The following is a 15,350-nucleotide window of genomic DNA, read 5'->3' on the forward strand; positions in this document are numbered from 1 at the left end:
ACCGTACGATAGAGTAGTCAAAATACCTCCAAGATGGGTTATCGATTTCTTGGCTGCGGACAGACGAACGTGAGGACCCCGGGTTGCCGGATCTGCCGAGTTGCTTCACACATGATGGAGAGGAGGTCTCCAACAACAACAAAAGGAGTCCTCGGGCCGCGTATCCAGGACAATGGACGACAATAAACGCCGTCGCGTCCAGTGTGGTATGCCGAGGGGTGGTCTCGACGGGGTCCCGCGCGTCTCGTCTCGTCTCGTCTCGTCGGCCATCTGTCTTTTGTTCGGCAAACTAGCCGTCCCTGATCTAGCCCTCCTCGGGATTGGTCTTGTGTGCCGGGTCACTTGACCGTTCCCGGCTGGAGAACGTTTGTCAGGAACAAGGAACCAACCGAGGGGTTGGTAGGGCAAGGCGATTAAATGCAGGTAATGAATGGTAAGCTGAGCCAGACGGTTGATCGTTCACACCTTGGCTAAGCTATGCACCTTATTAGTGGCGAGGGGGAAGCGCTAGGTAGGGGTTCATTGCCTGGTGCGTCAGTGCACCTGCGGTGTCCACTGCTGTGTGGAATTGAAATTCAAGAATCGCATGTTTACGATACTTTTACTGGATTGGATACGATGCCAACCGTGTTGTATTTGTAAAAAAGAAATTTGAGGGAAAAGCAACACACAAAAAAAACCATGCTTGACGTCATTGTAGCTGTAATTCTTACACATGTGTGTGTGTGTCTTCGAGGACGGCCAAGACCGAACTTCCATTCACCAAGCAAGTGCCCGAATGCCGGGCAACTCCAGCTGCCGCCCATGGATGCTCGGCTTGTGCCGATCCCAAGGCCGACGGGATGACAGCTTTTCAAACGCCCTGCCCTGCGCCCTGCACATCTGCGGGGCAAAAAAAGGATGAGGCTAACTGGAGAATCTACATACACGTCTATGTATGGTATTACGAGAGACAGAAGACGACAGGCGAACCTAGGCATCGGCCCCAGGCCAGGGGTGCAGGGGTTGCGTCGCGGGGCGTTTATAGTGTCAATCCGAAGGTGCGGCTTCAAGCGGCTTCCCCGGACTTTTTTTTTAAGCTCCCTGTCTCCCCTGTCCGATGCGTATGATCAGGCGCACGTGAACAAGGCGGGCGGACTGAGCGGTTATGTTCAGCAGGCCTCTCCCCCTTTTTCCGCGGCGCTTGCCTGCTTGTCCATACGGACACTCTTTGATGAGTCTGTTGTTCTTGGAAGTTGGAGTCCGTGGCAGTGGAATTCCACTGGATGCTCGGCGGGCTGGAAATGCTTGCCTGCCTGCTGCTAGCGGTTTAGCTCTGTTCGGTTTAGCTCTGTTCGGTTTAGCTCTGTTGTTGACTTTCTTCTCATCGCTACACCAGTAACTCGGAGGGTGTTTAGGTTTAATACGTTCCCAGGAATTGGCTCCGACAACGGCGGGTGGCCAGCCAGACAGACAGTAGACAGAGAGAAACCTTGATATTACCGTATTGTACTGCGCACGTAAACCCCGTTATTGTCTACCCAATACCTTGGCTTGAAGACGGAGTAGAATCACCTAGACCGGATGCCCCTTGGCGACATGGCGCAACACGTCATGTCAGCCATGTATAGGGTACCGGGGCGGGCGGCATCTAGTGGCGCCGTTGCCTTTTGTTACTAACAACAACAGGCGTGCCCGCGCCGGATGACCACGAGGAGAATCCAATTCGGTTCTCCGGCCGAGAGACGCTTTGATTCGTTTCTTCGCTACGTATCCTTCTCATACGATGAACCGTGTCTTAACTACTGTCTTGGATGCGTCCTGCGGCAACGGCTCCGGTTCCGTTGGTGGAGAAGGGCTCTTGGCCTGGAAATCATTACGTACGTATGGTACCTCAGGAGGCTGGTCACCTTCACCGATGATGTTATGTCATGTCATGGAAACTCGGGTATTTGGCCTCGTGCAGGCGGCAAAGTCTTTATTTGACCTTTGAACCTCATGCCATTACATTCGGATACACTGCTGGCCTTGGGCTTGGCGCAAGTCGTCAAATATCTGCTACTTCGCGTCTTCGACCCTACGTACCTTACTACGTAGGTGACTATCTTGATGCTTTGTTGCCCCACACTACCAGCAACCGGCCCTTGCATTTCTAGAGGCAAAATTAAAGACTACGAAATTGAAGATAAGGAAATTAGATGTACAATGTGCATATGCCATATATAGAGATGGCAATTGACGCGACCAATCTCGGCTGTGGATAACAGGCACTTTTTCTGCCCTCTCGGACACAAGGTAAACGTAAACTGGAATGTCGACGAAGCGGGCCGGCCCCTGTCTCCTTCCAACACACCATTCCGTCCCCTAAGATATCCACTTGGAGGTCAAAATGGTCAGTCACGTTGTCACTTTTTTAAACCGGGGCGAAAGAGAAGAAAAACCCGACTTTGACGGCCGCGCATGGGTTTGCCCAGTCTTTTGCTCCCTTGCCCAGTCTCTTAGCAACCAACCGCCCAGCTTTGGAGAGGCGCCGACAGCGCAGGTGACACGAAAGCTACAAAGGCACTGCCACAATACCTTTTCTTACGTACTGCACCTTGGCCCACCCGGCTCGCTAGTTCGCGTTTAAAGTAAGAAAGGACGGGAAAGGAAAATAGATGTTGGAGTCACTCCCCGACTTGTTTCTGGACCCGATTCGCCCGAGCCTTACGTAGGGGTCCCGTCCAGGTATCCCTATATAATTCAAGAGACATCGGCTCAGCACTATCAAAGCACTGCACTTGCTACGCACCCAACTAAACAGCCACACCACCACGACGAAATCGCCAAACCGATTTACTGTCGACGGATCAGCCAATTGTTTCATACTTGGCCATCTCTCATCCGAGAAGGCCTGCAAGTGGGTGCCCGAACCAACCGAGAGCAGGAACTAGGGAGGAGGAACCTAGCCTGGGGGGAAAAAGTTGCAGTGGGCGAGGCGAAACTTTATTGCAACTTTGAACGCCAACCAAATTGCCGGGATTTTGACAGAGACTCTGCAAGACGCACGCTGCAGGCGCACGACGCACACGACGGGACGCAGCTGGAAACAGCCCGGACAGCGGACAGGACGCAGGGCATCTTCCCGCAGTCTCACTAATAATTGAAGTGTTCCATTGCCCTCTGGAGGTCGAGGCCTCTCGCCTACCTGGCCTATCTACGGTAGGCGCTTTCGGCTACCGCACTGCTGCAGCTGCCTGTGAAGATACCTGGAGAGTGTTGCTAGATGCGCATCGTTACGGTCCACACCCACAGCTCAGCAGGGCCGATCTAAAGCCACACCCGATTATATACTTTGCTGCACCGGCAAGACGTCAACCAGAAACTGCCTCCCAGTCCCTCTGGCCGTCTGACGATCGATTCCCTGGCCGGCGCATCCATCGGCTCCGAGGAGAAGAGACGAACCTAGGATCACGCCTCCTACAAACTGCGGAGCCCTCCTTCAATCTCGCACTTTCCCCGCATCGGTGCATCGCGAGGTCTTCCTCTTACCTAAAAAGCTCATCTATTGACTAATAGAAAGGCACCACCTGCCCTGCCGCCCGGCTGCCAGACCACAGAGTTGTGCCAAACCCAGCAAGGCTTTTCCAAACTTTGCAACCGCAGCTACCCTTGTTGTTTGCTGTCGGAAGTTGGAACCTCGCCCACAGTTTTTCTGACTGTCTGCCCGTCCATTCTGCCGCATCGTTGGCTGCATCCAACCCGTTCTAGGTTTCTGTTGTCTGTGTGCGGTTTGCGCTTGCCGAATCGCGGTAGCCCAGGGCCCCCAAGCAGCGCCTGTCGCCATCACTGTCGTGCATCGCGCATCTGACGTGACCGTAGACCGCCGCAGACACCAGGAAAGCTCATCCGGGTCGGGGCCCAAGCCTTCTCCCTCCCCATCTCTGCCTGTCTCCATGGCCGTCACAAAGCCGAGACCAGGATCCCAGACCAAGAGGACACTTTCGAGAGACTGCTTCCCCTCCGAGTATATAATCATGGCTGCCAAACATGGGCGGCCTTGCACCCCGGACCGGGCCTCCCGCTCCTCCTTCTCCTCCATCCGCGAGAACGACAGCACCCTCACCCAGACATTCACCAACTCCAGGGTCTCGTCGTATCTGGAAGGCGACGAAGCCATTGAAGACCCTGCCCCCCTTGTCAACCACGACGCGGCCCACCCGGTCAAGATGCTGCAGACCCAGTTTCGGCCTCCCGTCACGCACCCCGACAGCAAGCTCCTGGGTTACTGGTCCCCCGCCGACAACTTCAGGGGCTGGAAGCAGATCCAGGTCAGGGGTAAACTCGCCAGCAAGAGCTTCGGCGATCTCCAAGTCTTGCACAATGCCTGGAGCACCCCGCCCAAGCCCGTTAGGCACGGTCGGTACAGAGCCGGAGAATCCGCTCTCGAGAGGCTGCCCGCTGAGGTCCTCAGTAAGTGTCCTTGTTCTCCACCCCTGCCTCCAGAGCCTGGGTGGTTGCCGTCAACTTTGGGTGGGATCACATCGCTAACACTGCACTACAGGTGTCATCATCAACCTCTTGGCCCAGGACGTGCCCCCGAACGGCATCTCGAGACGAAACATCGACCTCATGTCGCTTCTGCTAACGTCGAGGACGCTGCATGTTGCGACACTGACCACGCTGTACAGCCGCGTCACGATCCCCCACTCGAGGATCTTCCACAAGTTCCTAGTGCACGTCGCCGGACACCCGACGCTCGGCACCATCGTACGGCGGCTGGACTTCTGCCACTTCAACCCGTCGCAGCTCTTCTCGACAGCGGCCGAGAGATCGCAGGCGCGTAACTTGACGTCGGAGACTCTCCTTCACTGCCTAGAGCTCACGCCCAACCTCCAAGAGTTCCTTGCGCAGGAGTACCTGGACGAGGACTTGAATGCGCCGGTACTTCAGAAGCTGTTTTTGGGCTTGCCCAGGCTTCGGGCCGTCGACTTCTGCGGTTGCACTTCAACCAAGTTCAAGGAAGCCTTTTCAACGATAGTGTCGCCGGACTGGCCCGCCGAACTCTCGGTCCGCCGGTTGTCGCTACATAAGTGCATGACCTTGCCGACCTCCATCTTCGAGGCGATCCTGCCGCGCCTGCCGCGGCTCACGCATCTCGATGTGGCCGGCACCCGCATAACGGACGCGGCGCTAGCCTCGATTCCGCACACGGCAAGAATCACGCACCTCAACCTTGCTAAGTGCACTTTGCTCTCGGCTCGGAACGTCATTGGCTTCCTGGCGACGCACCCCGCCGTCCAGGAGCTCCAGTTTCTGAGCTTGTCGGTGGATGCCAGGAGCCACCAGCTCTTTGACGCCGATGAGATGTCGGAGCTGCTCCCCGTACTCCCCAAGACGCTCAGGTCGCTCAGCCTCAAGGGCAGTAAGATGAACGCGTCTCACATCGACCTCCTGCGGCCACTCACCAAGCACCTTGACGAGCTGGCCATTGGACGTGGCCTTGAGGTTTCGGATGTCAACCGGCTCTTCTACCCGGATGAAGAAGACGACGTCATGGCGCAGCTGGATTGGGTCCCGCATACGCTCCGGTACATTGACCTCTCAGACATGTGGAACGGCGAGCTCGACCTGCCGTACCTGTTCGGAAGCGAATGCGTCATGCTCAGACCGCTCTCGGAGCCCCTCGAGGTGATTGAGGTGGCCGAGGACGTGTTCCGCCGAGTGAGCAAATCGGGAGCGGCCATGCAGCGCGCCGGCTGGCGGGTGTCCGAGTGCGGCAGCCGCGGGTGGATGGTCAGGCAGCAGACTGGCCAGGCCGCGGGCAACGGCGACGGCAGGGATGCCTGGAAGATGGGTGCGGATTCGTGGGGGATGAGAAAGATACCCGTCGCTAAGGCTGAGGTTGGAGGCATGTATGGCTCCTTCATGTTTGGGAGGAAGCTCTGATATCGCTATTTCTTTGGATGTTTCATTTTGGTTTATAGGCGGCGGCGGCTATACCGCACGCATCGGGGGACTTCTTCATTTTCTTTTTCGAGGAGCATGTTCGGAGTCGGACGATACGTCTCTTCTTGGCCAACAATGACTGCATCTGCATGGAGTTTTCTGCTGGAGGCGCAAAGGGGAAAAGAATGGCTTTCTGGGTAGGTACGAACAACAAAATGGAAAAGCGACACTTGCATGAATGGGAGGATCATGGCGGAGAACGGCAATACGCCTTAACTTGAGAGGACTTGTTTGGGTAAAGCAGCGTTTGGATCTGGGAGAGAGCACTTATATAGCCGATATTCATAAGTACCTACCTCCTTACATTTGTTAATAATTCAGATATAGCACGGGAAAATATGACTCTCATTTAAGTTGACCCCTTTTCGAAAACTCACGTTCAAGTTCTCTCGAGGCGGGCAGGCAGGTAGAGTTGTTAAAAAGGTCTAGGCAAGTAATAATTCGGGGAGTCCAAGTAGATTCAGGATAGAAACTCGAGAAGGGGTAAATAGAGGGGCGTTCACAGCTGGCTTTTTTATATGTGAATATAAATGACTCAACAACGAACGGCATTTGAGACTCGGGCCAATTTAAATCGAATAATCCACGATTTCAACAAGAATAAGAAGGCAATGTAAATTTAGATAGACCATTTCTCCAGAAGGAGCATGCAGTACAATAGAATAAAAGGTCAAGGAGTCCTTCCTCGCTGGGAATGCTGAAGATAAATCTGAACGCTGGCTGCGTTATTTTTGGGGTTTGAAGCACAGAGAGGCGCGACTACTCTGTGAGTGAGCGACATCCATTGAGGATAAAGGCGGAGGAAGGAGCAGGGATGCTCCGGTGACCACAGCCAGGCTAGCGATCGGAGGAAAGTGGCTAGGGTGGACAGAGTGGGGCTGAGCATGGGTGCGTAACGTAACCGGGCAAAGCAGTTGGCCGGAGATCTGCCGACAACGCAGCGCCGTTTCGACGTGAGGCAACTCGAGCTCCTCCTGGCCTGGTAATCGAAGCTCCAACTCGCTCGCAGTGCTGTGCTGCTGTATTGTATGCTGGATTCCACAAAGCTTTCCCAAGGTCCATCGCCAACGCACGCAACATGGCGCCGGTTCGGGACACGCCGTTCCGCTCGGCGGACATGAGCATGGTGCAGCTCTACATTTCAAATGAAATCGGCCGCGAAGTCGTCAACGCCCTCGGCGAACTCGGCCTCGTCCAGTTCCGCGATGTACGCATCCAACCCCCCCCCCCCCCCCCCCTCTCCTCCTCCATCATCGTCACCATCCACGTCCATCTCCGTCTCTATTTGCATCTATGTTTATATGGCGAATGATTGTTTTTTGGTTAGCTAACACCCCCTAGCTCAATGGGGATCTCAGTGCCTTCCAACGGGCCTTCACTCAGGACATCCGCCGCCTCGACAATGCCGAACGCCAGCTTCGTATGTCGCGCACTTTGCCTTTTCCACACTTCACCATACCATGCCATAATTATCTAACATGTTTCAGGCTTCTTCCACGCCCAGATGGAAAAGGCGGGAATTCCCCTCCGCAAACTCGATCTGGACGTCGACACCCTTGCTCCCCCCTCAACCAGCGAGATCGACGAGCTGGCTGAACGCAGCCAAAGCCTAGAGCAGCGCGTGTCCTCGCTGAACGACAGCTACGAAACGTTGAAGAAGCGTGAGGTCGAACTTACGGAGTGGCGCTGGGTCCTCCGCGAGGCCGGCGGCTTCTTCGACCGCGCCCACGGCAATGTCGACGAGATCCGCGCCTCGACCGACAACGACGACGCCCCTCTCCTGCAGGACATCGAGCACAACAACTCGGCTGCCGAGGTCGAGCGCTCCTTCTCAGGCATGAACATTGGCTTCGTTGCCGGAGTCATCGCTAGGGACCGCGTGGCTCCCTTTGAGCGCATTCTGTGGCGTACCCTTCGTGGCAATCTCTACATGAATCAAGCCGAGATCCCGGAGCCCCTGGTCGACCCCGCCACCAACGAGCCAGTTTTCAAGAACGTATTCGTCATCTTCGCCCACGGCAAGGAGATTCTCGCCAAGATCCGCAAGATCTCCGAGTCCATGAGCGCCGAGGTCTACAACGTCGACGAGAACAGTGACTTGCGCCGGGACCAGGTTCACGAGGTCAATGCCAGACTCAATGATGTCCAGAACGTGCTCCGCAATACGCAGCAGACCCTCGAGGCTGAGCTGACGCAGATCTCGCGCTCCCTGGCGGCTTGGATGGTCCTGATAGGCAAGGAGAAGGCCGTCTACAACACGCTCAATCTCTTTTCCTATGACCGCGCCCGCCGCACCCTGATCGCCGAGGCCTGGGTGCCCACCCACGACCTGCCGCTCATCCGATCGACGTTGCAGGATGTCAACAACCGCGCTGGCCTGTCTGTACCGTCCATTGTTAGCGAGATCCGGACCAACAAGACGCCGCCGACGTACCTCAAGACGAACAAGTTCACCGAAGCCTTCCAGACCATTGTCAACGCCTACGGCACGGCCACCTACCAGGAAGTCAACCCAGCCATCCCCGTCATCGTCACGTTCCCCTTCCTATTTGCCGTCATGTTTGGAGACTTTGGCCACGCCGTGATCATGTTGTCTGGCGCTCTGGCAATGATCTACTGGGAGAAGCCGCTCAAGAAGGTCACTTTTGAGCTGTTTGCCATGGTCTACTATGGCCGTTACATCGCCCTTGTTATGGCTGCATTTTCCGTCTACACCGGTCTCATCTACAACGACGTCTTCTCCAAGTCCATGACGCTGTTTGACAGTCAGTGGAAGTGGAAGGTTCCGCCCGGTTGGGAAGTTGGTCAAGCTGTCACTGCCGAGCCGACTGCCCCGGGTTACACGTATCCATTCGGCGTCGACTGGCGGTGGCACGGTGCTGACAACGACCTCCTCTTCATGAACAGCTACAAGATGAAGATGAGTATCATCCTCGGATGGGCTCACATGACGTATTCGCTCTGCTTCGCCTATATCAATGCCCGGCACTTCAAGCGCCCGGTCGACATCTGGGGCAACTTCGTTCCCGGCATGATCTTCTTCCAGTCTATCTTTGGCTATCTGGTTGTGTGCATCATCTACAAGTGGACCCAGGTGTGGCCTGGCCAGCAGGGGCCCGGCCTCTTGAACATGTTGATCTACATGTTCCTCCAGCCTGGCACACTGGACAAGCAGCTCTACCGCGGCCAGGCGGGAGTGCAGAAGTTCCTTTTATTCTTCGCTGTTATCCAAGTGCCTATTCTTCTGTTCCTCAAGCCCTTATATCTCCGCTGGGAGCACAACCATGCACGCGCCAAGGGCTATCGCGGACTCGGCGAGCAGTCACGGGTCAGTGCTCTGGACGCCGATGATGAGGGTGACAACGGCCACGCCGTGGATGGTCGCCGCCATAGTGCTGTTAGCGACGACGAAGGCGTGGCCATGATTGCGCAGGACCTGGACGACGAGGAGCACGAGGAGTTTGATTTCAGCGAGGTCATGATTCATCAGGTCATTCACACAATCGGTCAGTTTCCCCCTTTTGTCTCGATTTGTCATGCAGGCAAAGCTGATGCTAACTCGGTTTGACGGGGGACAGAATTCTGTCTTAACTGCGTCTCTCACACGGCGTCATATCTCCGTCTCTGGGCACTGTCGCTTGCTCACCAGCAGCTCTCGGCCGTGCTATGGTCCATGACGATGGGGCCGGCACTCAATACGACGGGCATTCTTGGCGCCATCTTCATTGTGGTAGTGTTTGCTGCTTTCTTTTGTCTAAGTTGTATTATTTTGATCATTATGGAGGGTGTCTCTGCCATGGTAGGTTTTGGCCCTGGTGTTTCCTCTATATATGATGACATGGTTTTGGCTAACTGCTTGACAACTACAGCTTCACTCGTTGCGTCTGGCCTGGGTTGAGTCGTTCTCAAAGTTTGCCGAGTTTGGCGGCTGGCCGTTTGCGCCGTTTTCGTTCAAACAGATGATAGAAGAGTCGGAGGAGTTGAGTGCTTATCTGGGATGACGCGGGCCGACTGACTGTACAGATTAGCAGAGTGTAATTGGGATTCTTATCATTGTTGTTTGTTGTTGGTGCTGCTGCTGTTACCTACTACCGTAGATAGACGCCCACATAGGCGCATTCAAAGAGACAGGTGTATATTCTTTATTTTGTTGCGTTGTGCTTATGATTTTGGTGTTGCGTCAATGTTCTTCGTTTCGTGTCATAGCAGCGTCTTGTGATATTCGTCAGCGGGTAGGTATGGTGGACATGCAGAGACGGCAGCGTGGCTTCATGTCGGGCTTCGTCTTATCTGTTGGGTCCTAATTTGTTATAGTGAGACAGACGGTAATATAGTTATATATAGCATAACAAGCTGTCAAAGCTGCTTTAATCAGGCCAACTACATATCTAGTCTTGCCTCCTTGGTAGTGTATAACTAGCGGATGCTAGATTAAAGGCCATCTCGTCCCCTCTGTTGAAATAAGAAGGCATATGTCTTATTTCTCACTGCTATTTTCCATCTGTATTCCGAGTGGTTTCTATCTCGTCAAGCAGTTCTTTTCTTCTATCTGGGTACGTTAGGTACGTATCTCATCTCTATCCCTCTTGCTCCCCAATTTTTTTTTTCAGGATTTCTTCTACTCTACGTTCTAATTGATAGAAAAAGACCAATGTCCTCCCCATATAGCAACTGCACCAAAACTCAGATACACATCCGCACCCCCCACAGCAGATTTTTTCCCATTCCTAATGAATTACCTGTAGAAGAACCATTCTATGCATATCCTGACCCTTCTCGCGACAGCGCAAATGCCCGCCTGGGACGCCAAAATAACAAGGTGAAAACGCAAATCGAACAAAGACGTGTGAACGGGGAAAAGGAGAGAGAAAAACAAAAAGCTGACAGAAAGAGGCGGTGGCGGTGGTTTGAACTGATTGCTGACTCCTCAGCTCATCATGTATTTCTACTGGAACATCAAAAGCTGCCGCCGCCGCCACCCGGGTTACGGCTAGCTGTTAGGGGAGGCTCAGCTCCTCCTCGATTTCCTTCTTGACGAGCTCCCGCACGGCCTTCCAGTCGTTGGCTACGTCCTTGACCCGCCTCTCCTTTTGGTCTAGCCCGACGAACTCGCGGGGGAGCACCTTCTCGTCGAACTGGAAGCTCGGCTCGTCCTTGAGGGCCAGGGTAACGGCGCCGGCGAACTTGGCCGGGTGCGCCGTGGACAGGGCAATGTGGGGCATCCCGGGGCCGGCGCGCTTCACGGACCTCGACGCCGCCTCGATCCCGACCGCCGTGTGCGGGTCGAGAATGTAGTCAGCCTCCTTGTAGAGTCGTTTGATGGCGTCGAGCGTCTCCTGGTCGGTCACGCGCTCGCTCTCGAAATCTTCGCGCGCCTCCTTGAGCACGTCCTTGTACACGGGGCCGAACCCGCCTTTGGTCTTGAGGTCCTTGAGCCAGCTGCTGACCTCCTGGCCGGCCTGCCTCTTGATCCACTCGTCGTCCATTTTTGTGCCCGCGGCGAACTTGTAGGCGAGGAACCAGAGCAGGCGCTCAAAGTTGCTCGAGACCAGGATGTCCATGGCCGGGCTCAGTGTCTCCTTGACGCCGTCCTCGTGCGCCTTGACTCCATCACACTCGAGGCCGCCCTCGGCCGCGGGACCATGCGTCGCCTTCTTTTCATACCTGCCCGTCTTCCAGAACCTATCCAAAATGTCGTTTTCGTTTGTTGCAATCACTAGCTTGTCGATCGGAAGTCCCATGCGCTTGGCGAAATAGCCGGCGAGGACGTCACCAAAGTTGCCAGACGGCACCACAAACCGGACCTTGTCACCCACCTTGAACGACTCGGACTGCCGCGCAAGAGAGAAGTACGAGTAGAAATAGTAGACGGTCTGGGCCAGAATGCGCGCCCAATTGATCGAGTTTACGGCTCCCAGCTTGAGGGTCGAGTTGATATCGCGGTCGGCAAACAGAGCCTTGACGATGTCCTAGAAAAAAAAAGCACAATGTCAGCCTCGGGCAGCCTCGTTAGGAGCAATCCAAAAGGCGGGATTTACTTGGCAGTTGTCAAAGTTTCCTGTTATGGCCAGATTGTGGACATTGGCATCCAGCACCGTGGTCATCTGCGCCTCCTGAATGGGACTCACGCGCCCCTTGGGATGCAGCATGAAGACGGAGACATCCTTCTTCCCCCGGAGACCGTAGATGGCGGCAGAGCCGGTATCTCCGCTCGTCGCTCCGACTACGGTAAGATGATACCTGTCTACACGCAGACGGAGAAAGTTGTTAGTGTAAGTCCTGTCTGCAGGGGCGCCTCGTCAGTGAGACAAACCTCGGCCTGTCTTCCCCTCGTTGCGCCGCACCAAAAAGTACTCAAAGAGGTTGCCGAGAAACTGCAGAGCCACGTCCTTGAAAGCAAAGGTGGGACCGTGGAAGAGTTCGAGGAGGTGTATGTTGCCTTGCAGATGGACTAGGGGGGTAACGTCCTGGGCGCGAAAGGTAGAGTAGCTGCGGCGGATGATGTCCTTAAGATCCGGGGCTGGGATCTCAGCGGGCGAGATATAAAGTGAGAGGACATTGTAGGCGAGATCAACAAAGGGGAGATCCTTCCATGACTGCCAGTCAGAGGCAACGGGAATTTCCTCAGGAATGTAGAGGCCACCATCCGAGGCAAGGCCCTTGAGAACAACGTCCTCGAAGGAGAGCTATGGGCGACAGAGGCGCAAAGGTTAGCGAGTGCATATGCTACATGCAGGCGAAGAGGAGAGGAGAGGGGAGTCCTACGTCGCTGTCGTCGCCCCTGGTACTCAAATAGCGCTGCGAGGGGGTGTGAGTGGCATGCGGGCTGGCGCCATTGGGTATGTCGCCGTTGGACATTTTTAGCGACGAGAGAGAGTCGACGCGGTTGGAGACAATGGAAGTACTGCGCTGGGTCCAAGATGCGAGTGGCAGGTAGCTCCAATTGCCAGTTTGTCAACGCTGTACTAATGTTGGTGGTGGTAGAAGCCCGAAATTATTAGACGTGGAGTCGAGAGAATCGCGAATATGCAGCGCCGAGGATCGGCCCCAAAATCAAAGGGTGTGGCTCAGTTGGCGGTATTAAAAATTTGCCCCGCGCCGAATCAGCACTACACCGTGCCTCACCGAGTTGAAACCAACGCAGGTGACGGAGGGGAATGCGCGATGCACGGCGGGATGTGTGTAGGGGCTAGCCAGGCCGGCTCGGGACCAAATAGCGGGGACATGCCCCACCACCTACCCCGCCAAGTTCTCATGGAGAAGGATTATCATCGTAGGTATTACAAAATCGTAATGGTTTTCTTCGGCATCGTTGCACAAGGCAGGAATAAAGAGATGGTCCCCGAAATACATACAAAATCCAGCATTTTGGGCGACAACAAGAGACAACAACCTGGAAATGTTAAGGGATATTCCGTCTAATCAGAGGCATCCAGCCTCGCGACTGTATCCACGCTAGGGGAAAATAAAGGCGGGGTTGATTTGGACGAAATATCTATTTCAACGAGTACGGACATCTCGTAAAATCGTTAGGCATAATGGAAAACCCGAGTCGACTTCAGACGAATGCCATTGAGGGAGAATAAGGCAGACAGCACTGCCGTCGGAGCGGCCATTGACGCGATGAGATGGATGACCTCGGGAGCTGAGTTGGCTAGTTGATGGGTCTGTGGCCCCGGCGAGCGCGAGCGGATACGGCCCCTTACCTTAATTCTGAGGGCAATCCATGCCATGCCGCCCCGTCCACGCTATTGTTCGTGCGACGACCGAAGCGCCATCCGACTGCCGCCTCGCAGCCGTTGAACGGGAAAACGAGAGTGGGCCTCAACTAGCCGGGCATGCGACCATAGCCCCCAGCGGGCAGGCAGTATATATGTAGCAAGAGGATATTGTTCCCAGGCGGCCAAGCCAGAACTACTACTAGATCGTCTGGCTGCGTTAACTCCTCCAGAGGGCCGATAAACGCAAGCGCGCCCGAAACCCCCTGATACGCCAATGGCTTTGCTCATTATCCATGCATGTACATCGGTTACAAATACCCTCACAATCAAGGACAATTGGAAATCCAACCCACAACGTCGTGGCGCCGAGCGAGAGTCGGGGTGCGTCCCCGGTTTTTTTATTTTGGTTGTGTCCAGAAATCGAATCAATCCATGGATGGAATATGGAATACCAGATGCTCTCGGAATTGTCACCCGCTGCTACCCACCGGCTCCTGGCTCGCCAACGTGCATCGAAGGATTGGGGAATGGGACGCTAACGTGTGCGCGTCTCTGCTTTTGCGTGAGGGCTTGCATGTTCTGCCGTCGTTGACTGGGCCTCCCTCGTCGCCAGCAGCACGCTTCGCAGCGCTTGCAGCATTGGGGATATCGCACAAATTGGAGGCGCTGCGAAAGCAGTCATTGGCCTGTGTCCAAGCCAGAAAGCTACGCTAAGGTAGTGTCTCTCCAGTCTCCACCTCCCTCCATGCTGTGCAGCCTGAGGTGCTCACTGCTCGAAGTGAGAAGGGCGGCGTCCACTGGCGCCAACCCCGCTGTTTCTCTCGTGCCTCCCCCACCCCTGCTTCTTCTCCACGAAATCATGGATGGCAGGGCGGCGCTGTGAGAGTGGAGACGGGACCCGACGGGGGGAGCGTGGACCACATCGCCTCATCCCATGGAAACCAGCTCAACCAAGGTCCAGACGAGATCGATGACATCTAGGACTTCCATCCCTGGGATAAATGACAATTATCTCTTTGTGATGGCGTAGAAGGGCGACGATCGTCCAACCGGCGCCTGTCGGGCGATTGATGGGCCAGCGATCTCTCCCGCCCAGCAGGAGGTGCTGTACTGTGTAATTGGTTGACGGTCGAATTGCAAACAACTGGAACCCCTCTCGCCTGCTCAAGGAACCAAACCCTGCGAGCACCGACTCTAAATGCCAATGCTGTGAGCCTGTGTCTGTGTCTGTGTGCCCTCTATTGTGTTGTGTTGCCCGCATCCCCAACGCAACAACGGCTGCGGTGTCTGCCGCCCCTCCATTCTCCATCCATCCATCCATCCATCCCATCGACTAGCGCACCCCCGTTTACTATCTTCCATCCCCCACCCACTTGGTGGTGGCCTGTTGCCTTGGTCGTCGCGCCCGTCCTAACTTCTTTGTTCGATGCCGTGAACGCTTTTGCTTTCTTTTCCCGGGTCCCATCTCTTATGGGGTTCTTTCTCATTGCCCAGCCATTCGTACCGATAGTTCGGCCAACGTGGTCCGCGATTGACGCCATTGCGATTGCTTTTGCCGCGTCTTATCTGCCGCTGCAGCATCGTTATTAGCAGACAGCCATCGAGAGCAGGGGTCAGCGATAAGGCTGCACTCCCCTCACCTCCAGCACCAACCTGCACTGC

The 15,350-nt window shown here is 55.2% G+C and overlaps 3 protein-coding genes across 3 annotated transcripts; 2 read left to right on the top strand and 1 right to left on the bottom strand.

The window, feature by feature from the left end:
* Nucleotides 1-3,995: 3,995 nt before the first annotated feature.
* On the top strand, nucleotides 3,996-5,907 carry B0T26DRAFT_756140 (uncharacterized protein; the record flags this gene model as incomplete). The annotated part of the gene is made up of 2 exons (XM_060446051.1): nucleotides 3,996-4,431; nucleotides 4,523-5,907. 2 exons carry the CDS (start codon nucleotides 3,996-3,998, stop codon nucleotides 5,905-5,907), a joined length of 1,821 nt encoding a protein of 606 aa, XP_060291758.1.
* A 994-nt stretch (nucleotides 5,908-6,901) lies between these two features.
* On the top strand, nucleotides 6,902-9,567 carry B0T26DRAFT_727561 (V-type ATPase, V0 complex, 116kDa subunit family). The gene is made up of 3 exons (XM_060442861.1): nucleotides 6,902-7,174; nucleotides 7,309-7,387; nucleotides 7,455-9,567. Exons 1-3 carry the CDS (start codon nucleotides 7,046-7,048, stop codon nucleotides 9,533-9,535), a joined length of 2,289 nt encoding a protein of 762 aa, XP_060291759.1. The 5' UTR covers nucleotides 6,902-7,045; the 3' UTR covers nucleotides 9,536-9,567.
* Nucleotides 9,568-10,964: 1,397 nt separating this feature from the next.
* On the bottom strand, nucleotides 10,965-12,825 carry B0T26DRAFT_654826 (tryptophan synthase beta subunit-like PLP-dependent enzyme; the record flags this gene model as incomplete). Its single annotated transcript, XM_060438578.1, has 4 exons — nucleotides 10,965-11,936; nucleotides 12,006-12,211; nucleotides 12,281-12,653; nucleotides 12,733-12,825. The coding sequence occupies 4 exons, from the start codon at nucleotides 12,823-12,825 to the stop codon at nucleotides 10,965-10,967; spliced, it is 1,644 nt and encodes a 547-aa protein (XP_060291760.1).
* Nucleotides 12,826-15,350: the final 2,525 nt, after the last annotated feature.

This window comes from Lasiosphaeria miniovina, assembly GCF_030549165.1.
Source record: "Lasiosphaeria miniovina strain SMH2392-1A chromosome Unknown B0T26scaffold_7, whole genome shotgun sequence".
In the NCBI taxonomy this organism is placed as follows: domain Eukaryota; kingdom Fungi; phylum Ascomycota; class Sordariomycetes; order Sordariales; family Lasiosphaeriaceae; genus Lasiosphaeria; species Lasiosphaeria miniovina.

Bases quoted from the DNA above. Each gene is read 5' to 3' on its own strand.
- B0T26DRAFT_727561 (XM_060442861.1), top strand. From the start codon at position 7,046: ATGGCGCCGGTTCGGGACACGCCGTTCCGCTCGGCGGACATGAGCATG. The intron at 7,175-7,308 runs GTACGCATCCAA...AACACCCCCTAG, and splicing joins GCCTCGTCCAGTTCCGCGAT to CTCAATGGGGATCTCAGTGC. The intron at 7,388-7,454 runs GTATGTCGCGCA...AACATGTTTCAG, and splicing joins CAATGCCGAACGCCAGCTTC to GCTTCTTCCACGCCCAGATG.